Source organism: Osmia lignaria, chromosome 14 (genome assembly GCF_051020975.1).
Source record: "Osmia lignaria lignaria isolate PbOS001 chromosome 14, iyOsmLign1, whole genome shotgun sequence".
NCBI lineage: Eukaryota > Metazoa > Arthropoda > Insecta > Hymenoptera > Megachilidae > Osmia > Osmia lignaria.
In genome coordinates this window covers 5651964-5661027 of record NC_135045.1, presented here as the reverse complement: position 1 = coordinate 5661027, position 9064 = coordinate 5651964, and the positions used below count along the sequence as shown (strand labels likewise).

The 9064-nt window shown below is 31.3% G+C and overlaps 1 protein-coding gene across 2 annotated transcripts in view; it reads right to left on the bottom strand.

Annotated features, from left to right (window-relative positions):
* Positions 1-9064, bottom strand: part of LOC117607271 (limbic system-associated membrane protein) — a 145119-nt gene that overhangs the window by 6101 nt on the left and 129954 nt on the right. For both annotated transcript variants that reach the window (XM_034330801.2, XM_034330802.2), the window contains 4 exons: positions 8365-8502; positions 4250-4399; positions 4015-4056; positions 299-364 (listed from right to left, as the gene is read on the bottom strand). In XM_034330801.2, the coding sequence (XP_034186692.2) occupies positions 299-364; positions 4015-4056; positions 4250-4399; positions 8365-8502 (396 nt within the window). The remainder of the gene's footprint in view (positions 1-298; positions 365-4014; positions 4057-4249; positions 4400-8364; positions 8503-9064) is intronic.

Here is a 9064-nt window from a genome sequence, read left to right as displayed (position 1 = left end):
AGATAAAATAAATAGAAACAGTCACAGAACTATAATGCACAATATAAAATTAAACATAAATTCAATTATAAATTATATTAGTTTAACTTGAATACTTGAAACTAATTTTTGAATGTTATTAAAAATAATTAAAACTATTTAAACTATTTAAACTTCTGGGAAACTTATCAAGTCTTCATGATTATAACGTAATTTAATATTTTGAAGAAAATTTGTTCTTGATAAAAATATTTAATATTATTTTACACAGAGTGCACACTAAATACTGTAATGAATTTACTATTAATGCAGTATTTACCTCGCTCTTTTAGCATGTCCTGATTTCCCTCGAAAATGTCGTTTCCCGAGTTGTGTCGAAACTTTCCTGTAACACAAGTAACATTAATAGTAAGCTCATGCATAATCGATGAAAAACAACGTTGCTTTTACCACCATTTTCCCTGTTTAACCACGATTTCTTATTCCATTTGGATCTATTCTATTTTCAATGTATTTCATTCCACACGTCAATATGCATTAATACATAATGAGTTCTAATTGTACCAAGTCAATTTCAATTATAGATTACTTTCTGTACAATAAAATTAATTCTACACAAAAAATTTTCCGTCAAAATACGTTTATGCATGAATCATCATAACTTGAATTCTTTCATGATTTCATGATTTTATTTGTATAATATTGAGACATCTGCTCTGAATTTAAATGTAAAGTATTTCTGCACAGAGAGGAGCAAGCAACTCAGTATCTTGACCTATGGCTTGAACGGTTCTATAAATCTTCCGTCGAATACAACACCACCTTTCAATTTCATATCTACGCAAATGCAGATGCATGGTCAGACAATAACAAATCTTTAGAGTAAAGAGGAGTGCATTCGTGGAAATATCAAGTTTCTTCATTGTTTTATTATATAAATTTATTCTTTCTGGTGTATTCTTCTATGAATACATTGATTGCCTCAAATATAGATAATATAGGATAATCCAAATTGGGTGTCAGATCTTCAAATTGAAATAAGACAAAAGATATTTAAGATTTGTCAAGTTTCCTTATTTTAATAAAAAGTCTATTACATGACGTTAATTATAGAACACAATGACATTCAAATGACCACCTTTTTTTTCACGAATACGACTCGCGAATAGAAAAACTCGAAATAGCATTTCATTTTATCCTACATTCTCCCAATGTGTTTCACTCTGATTCCTGACGCACCCAGAGGCGAGCCAGCTGACGAGAGATAAGATCCAGCAATTCCTGGAACACCTACCTGCTCGGATAACAGTCGTGATAAGGTCCCAAATCTGCGACCATTAACCGAGCATTACTGTATTCGGGTCATACAGCGATTAATCAACAATCTGTTCCCCATTCGTAATTTGTAACACTATATTTGATAAAAATTGCAAATGGGTTTAGTTACTGATTAATCAAGTTTCTTATTTTGTTGAAATGCATCCATAGTCATAACACTAAATTAATTTTAATATCATGTACTATTGGATTATGTGAATGCTTAAGTATACTCGAATTACAAATAAGTATAAAAATGGAAAATTATAAAAATATGAAGAAATCTTTCTTTTTTCATTTTTCGAAGAAAATTCCATGGAAAATGTAATTGAAAATGCTTTGCACAGAAGCGCTTCAAAGGAAAAGGAGTAGATAATAGGCATGAAGGTATATCAGATGGTATAGACGAAGAAGATAGCATATTAAGAACAGATAAAAAAATGTACTTTAAGAAGCGAAACTTGATGGAAGTAGATAAACCATCAACCATAAGTTAGATCAACCATCCAACAAAAGAACCATTTATACAAAATACTTACACAATTTATGTATTTAGGATAGGGTGAGACTTGTCCACTCCGAATAACTTTTAAAATGTGTTTTATAAAAAAATATTTTGCATAGAAATTGTGTGGTGTCGAAGGGAACATATGATGCTAAAATGGCTTTTTGAAAATAAGCTATTTTTTACGAAATATCAAAGTATTCTTTGAATGGAATCTCAGTCTTTTTACATAAAAATTTAAAAAAGCGATGAATTTTCAATGAGAAAGTGATAAGTTTTATTTCTTATGGGCAGAAATGGAAATATTCCAAGTAGTACAGACGCGTTGATATAATTTGTTTTATAGGACACGTATTTTAATAATTATTCAGGGTGGACAAATTATATAAGTGGCCTCGTTAATTTTAAAATATTAAATTTTTCCTTTTCAAGATAGAAATTCTGATGCCTCTAATTGCAATAAAATTGGAATTTCAAAAATACTTTTATATGTTCACACAGTGACCAGTCATTATTTAAACTTAAATACGATTTATAGATAATTAAAATCGTTGGTTGTTTCTAATGCATTTACAAAGAGCTTGTTTGTTTGGTTAAAACTTTTCATAATAGAATTTTCTCGAATCGAACACTGCAGTTCGCTCACTACAGAGAATATTTTAACTGCTAAAAGTAGTAGTGCAAAAAGTAGATTGGAATTCAGTTAGTCTGGATGGAAATCGAGCGGCTAACTTTCTACAAAGTTGTGTTGAAACTAAGCTGGGGAGGAAACAATTTATTGAGAAAGTAGTAAAGCATTCGTTTAAGCAAAATAAGAACAATGTTTAAATAGCTAATTATGTTCAGAATCAATTAATTATTATATTTGCATTAACATGATCACCTTCAATATTATCAAAGATAAATTCCCAACAAATTATTTGACAGTTATGAAACTGTAATATATTTTTATTGTATTAAATGTGTTTTCAAATGTATTTCATCCCTGAAACTGTAAAATTTTTATATTCAACGTTTTTTCAAACAGTACATTGTTTTCGAGATATTTAGGTTTGAAGTTATCAAATGAATATCTTGTATAGCCGCCTGACCACTAGCAGCCAGTATTCCAGCAGTCTGACCATGCGCCGACCTATACCACTTGTTTGGCTCGGCGAACTGACCCTATTCCTCTTATCTGGCACAACGTACCAACGCTATCCCCATGTCTGCCCCCTGCAACCCCACAACCCCATTTAACCTACCTGACCGTATATGAATCCTGCTTCCCTATTCTACTCTTATCTAATTATTTACTGATTGAATACCACTTGTCTGCTACCTACACTTTCTCCAAATAATTATTGGACTTGTTTACACCAGGTTTTTTTAGTATCTATTTTATTTATCCGTCAATCCATAGGTAAAATTCTTATTCTACCTCTCTGGATCTAATCATCTGTGCTTTTCAATTTTAATTCGATGCTATTGAAGTGCCTTCATTTTCTTAATTGAAATACTATCATGTTTTCTATCAGCAAATTTTACAAAAATAAGGGTATTTATATTAAATTGCCACCAATCAAAACATTTTCCAAGAAAATAATCCTCTTGGATCCTCTTCCAATAAATCCTCTTGGAATAATTTCAAGAAAATCCGGTATATTTTAATTAACGAGAATGCCACGTTGCAACGATTCGTGATTTCGTTCGTTATTCTGACAGCAGTGTTCTACGTTTATTATCCGATGTGGTACTTTATTTTTCACGCTCGAAGCGCGAGCTAGAAATCAGGAACACATTCGGCCTATGTTACCGCTTGCTTTGTGTCGAGTGGTACTTAGCGAATGATGCAGCGTAACGTACTTGCGATGAAATAACGGGTCGCTGATTAATTAGATCGAGTGTCTAGTTTGAGCATGCCAATCCACTATACACTCTTGAATGTACTCTTGAATGTACTTTTGACTGAGCCTCAACAAAAGATGGACACAAAATTCTACCTTTCCCGACGCATCCTATCAAATATTCGTCGAATGTCTAATAATCGTGTGTTAACTTCCAGAATAAGGGTGAAAAGGCACGTATTTAAATCAAAATTTAAAATTAATTTGTAACGTTATAGTAAAGAAATTATAAAATATCATTTTATTGCATTATTAAAAATATGTAATTATGCTGGAAAATGTTGGTTGGTGTTAGAATATAGGTAAAATATGTAAAATAAAACTTACCTTTGTATTGTATGTTACCATTACTAGAATTTGATATTCTTGCTGCAAAACAAAGAAACAAGAAATTAAAATTAAGTTAAATATGAGTTCTACATCTTTAAGTAAAATATCAAGAGCAATTTTAAGTCAGTCAGCCAAGTATTTAGTAAATAATTTAAGATTTATTCTCAAAAAATTAAATAGACTATAATATTTTTAATATTTATTAATTAATAAATCATTGAATACGACTTACGATAAACTTTAATGGTGCCATCGGTATCGCCTAATGAATTTCTGGACACACACTTGTACGTTCCGAAATCAGATGGACTGACAGAACTTATTGTAAGTTTCATCTGAACTTTATAGGCGTTATCCAGCAGAATAGGTTCGTATTTTCCTCCTGGAACAGATTGTATTTCTTTTCAAATTAATCCAATTTTTTCTCTAATAATTAATCAGTAAACAAGAAATATTCTCTGATTATCGAAAGATAAACAATTCATCGCTGATTTTAAAAAAGAAAATTTATAATTGAATGCCTAAGATCGACCATGTATCACCCGCAACAACCTCACAGACAGAAGATGATTAACTAGTGTCTACTCGATCAGACGGCTCGTAAATTGTCGTTTTACCGATCGTTCCAAAGGTGGCTGTATCACGTGTACAAGATAGATCTAGGAATTTCACAGGTTTTTGAAAAAAGATGTCACAATAGTTCAATCAGTTTGGAAGATGGACCAGCTTGTTCCCATGTCTGGGTTATTTTAGTATTCGTCGTGCAGCAGTCTAAGTTAACGTGATTTCTGTTTAGATCGACACCATTCAGAGACGTTTCCGTTCTCCTGCTCGTAAGATTCCAGATTCTATCGAGCAATGGGCGCTATCTTCGACGAATGGAAAGGCTACGTGGATGCAAAGCAAAATAATGAAAGGAGAAGTGTGATTGGGGCTGAATAGCGCTGAAAATGTCATTGAATCGATTTTAAATCTATGAACACTTTTTGCTGTTCAAACGTCACTTGAAAAATATATTTTATAGCCATTGATTCGGATCGTGCATTCTGCCACTTCACCTAGCATACCTTTCTTTAAACAGCAGGTAAACTGCAGGGGTAGAAACTGGATTATAAATATGACTTTTAAACAGGAAGCATATGAAAAGAATTTAGAGGGTACAATAAACAATTAATAAAAAGTAAATTCATTTTTTATATAAGAGGAATACAGAATACTAATATACATAAATTATCTTTTTAATTTAATTTCTTTAATTTTCCTAATTTTTTGTTACAAAAAAGATTCATATGCGGGAGATGAAAATAGCTGCTAAAATTAAGGGTGAAAAATTCGTATATTTAGAAAATTATTTCCATAAAATCCTCAAAACTATTTCTCTCAGAATAAAAATTATAAATTTATCCCTGTAAACAATTGCAGTTGCTTTAATTTCAATTTTTGTAATGAGGTATTCAAAAATCTCAACAATATTCAAAAAATTATGCACTTTTATATTATGGTAAAAGGATAAGTAAAAATTTAAAACATAATAATTGTTTAAACAATTTAAGTTCAAAATGAACTACTAACAACTGCACAACTTTGTCTTTGTATGGGAGATGAGATTTTTTGAGCGACGAATCAAAGTTTCATTTTTCATTTAGAATTATTGGCAGAATAGTAAATATATCATATTGAACTTTCTGACTGAAAATTGTATAGTATGTAACCCGATTGTAGGATCGAATTCATATTGTACGTACTATTATTGCTTTCGATACAGATGCAAATACCGTGCGGACTGGCGACGTAATAACGGCAGGAGAAAAGGCCGGAACCTGTCGTTTCAGTCTTCATATACATACACGCATCCTCGGCCTTCCTCGTAAATGCCAGATAAAATCATGTTATACCTTTAACGTCCTGCTTGGATTCGCATGCATTATTCAAAAGCTAATTTCATTCGAACAACCGATTGAAAGGTAAATCTGACGAAACATTTGGCCGCGCGTATGATGTATCATTCAGATAAACGTATTAGACAGTCAATTCATTCTTTTCATCGACGCATAGCAGCCCAGAATTGGAAAATCCTGGCCAAAATCTTCAAATACGAAATTTCTTTTCAACAATTTTTACTGGTTTTATATTGAACTTCAATAGTTGAAAGGTAGAACATTTGTGGAAATATCGTTGTCTCGCCCCTTGCCTATTTCATATATTACATTTTTTTCTTCTTTTTTTATTAGAGACCATTCACTAGAAATATTTTGAAATTAAATTTTATTTTTATTTCTGTTTTGAAAAAAGATTAGTGCCAGGATTTGGTTTCACCAGGTTAAAATTATTTGTGCAAATAATATTAATGTGATTGTTATAGAAAATAGTAATTAAACAAAGTTATAATTGATAACAGCTTTAAACATTTAAACAAGTATGGTAGCTTAAAACGGTATGCTCTGCCACCATCATGGTTTGTTTAGGTTACAAGGTATCACGTTACTGGGGGAGATTGACCCAATGCCCATCTCTGGTCTAAGGGTTTGTGGGATTAGTTTGTAAACTCAAGAACTGTAACCATACCCGGTGCAACTCTCTGATTGAAGTGTAACTAATCCTAAACTGTGCCTCAGTCTTTCGGATGACTGAAACTAGTTAATGTCTCTTCCTGATTAGGGCATCGATGGCCGCTAAACTGTGGCCTTTTTGAAGAATCAAAACCAACTTGACTGTCGGATTGGAGTGTTAAACTGTATTTAAAGAATTAATACTGATAACTTGATTTCGCAATTGTAACAACATATTTTATGAAACAAATACTTTTTATTATTGCTTAAGAGACAACTTATGAAATTTGATCAAATATACTATAGTTATTAAAATACAATATCACATATGAAATGTTTGGAATAATCGTTGGTATCCGTTGATTTGATATCAGAACATGATGGATTAGTTTTATATTTTGATTGTGAAATTTTTTATATGACAGTAATATTTCTCTGTGGGTCAACACTTTTATTATCCTGCTTTTTAATGGAACGAGTGGTGTAAACTGAAGTTAGTGTATCTACCATTCCAAGTAGGTTTTTTCATACCACCGTTCTTATTTTATTGTTTTCAGGCATGATAGTAAATTTTGAAAATGATAAGCTATTTTTTTCCTCGGTTTTATGTCAGAATTTCACTTATATCATCTGTATACATTAATGATTAACTCCAATAAAAAAAAATATATGTTAAATTTTTATTGAGAATTGTAAGAACCCAAATAATTAATAAACCGAAGAAGAATTAAATCAAGGAACAGGAGAGTAATATAGAAATAACAAGTGGGAAACAAAATTCGGCTAATATAAAAGGGGTGACGAGTCATAATCTTACATGGACGGAAAAGAACATTATCTGGCAATGTTGCAACCAATGTGTATACATGTGTGCATGTAACGGGAACCACGAGCAAACACATCATGATACCTGGAAAATACAAAGATCTGAAAGGAACGGTGGATCGATGGAAAGTACTAAAGCTGCCTTTTATAGACGGAGCATAAAGCAGAACGGAACGTTTATACTCGCGCTTCGCAGGTACGTGTGTTTATGCGTTCACCATGGAGCTTTCATTATTCAAACGACTCGTTACACCTGGTTACTTTTCTTCACCGTGAATATACAAGGAGTATAAGTACAATAGTTGCATGATTATAGCCTGCGATTGGCAATGGGCTAGTAATTACTTGGGAAATTATTTCCAAACAGCACGGAAATTTGTCTTCCTTTAGAATAACGCGACACTTCATTCATAAAGCATAAAGTAACTTTCGTTTTTACAAAAATACTTTGAGTATATTTTTGGAAATATTGTCTATGATGAGTATTTCAAAATTGCTGATGATTTGGTAAAATTGTTTTTTTTTTTTGTATTTTACATTATTTAAAATGTAGTGACCTTTATGTGATTTTCATAAAATAGAAAAAAATATTTTTCTTTTACTGTTTTTTTGTATTTAAAGTGGTACATTTCTGAATATATTTTATATATCGGATGTATTGAAACTTTAGGGCAACCGAAGAAAATATGTTAGAATTCCAAAAATATATTCAATTTTTTTGTTGTATTTTGAAATGGCTTGAAAAAAATATTTTTTTTCACGACATCAAATTATTAAGCTAGTTGAACTTTTTAAAGGTTTTAGTTTAGAAATTCTACGATGATTCATTAAAAAATTTGCAAGAAAGTACCATTACCATTTGTATTATACAAATCTGTGGTAAATGTAAATGTGAACTATCAACGACCAAGGCTTTGCATGCGTAATCAACACACGGAGTTAGAAAAAACAGTGAAATGTTGTTCGAACTTACCTTGTGGAACTATTTCGTCCTTATCCCTTGTCCAATAATTGATGGATTTGGGATAAGCTTCCGAGTCGCACTCCAAAGTCAATTGCTCTCCCTCCCTGGCACCAACCAATTGATTTTGCACCCAAATCATTGGAGGAACTAGAAGAGAAAAGATAAATTTTCCTGTAAAGATTTACTTCCTTCCAATTTAGAAAATAAAAAATTTCACTTGTAAAATTAATTCATTAATGGAAGATTCAGGATACAAATCCTGCCTTACAAATAAAATGTTCAAAAATCTTTCTTTCTAAATTATTACATACAATTTTGGATAACTCGAGATACTAACAACTTTAGTGTAAGCGCGTTACGAAACGCAAGAAAATTTATGGAAGTTTATGAAATTCAATGAGTTTATTTTAGCAACATTCATCCTGGTATATTTACGAGAAATTATGCAGTATGTTACTAAATTACGGTTTCAAAATATATTACCACTAATGACTTGTGCCAACACCAAAATGAATATGAACTTAAATCTCTATTGTATTTCGAAATCATTATAAAATTATTCTGTATAATGTGAAAGGATTATTCAACGAATAAGCTATTAACATGAGTACTGTCTTAAATTATGCAATTTTCTACTTGTTGCTGTGAATCCACTAAATTTATTATACGATACACGAAACTATTCAAGTACCTATTTTCATGCGAAAAA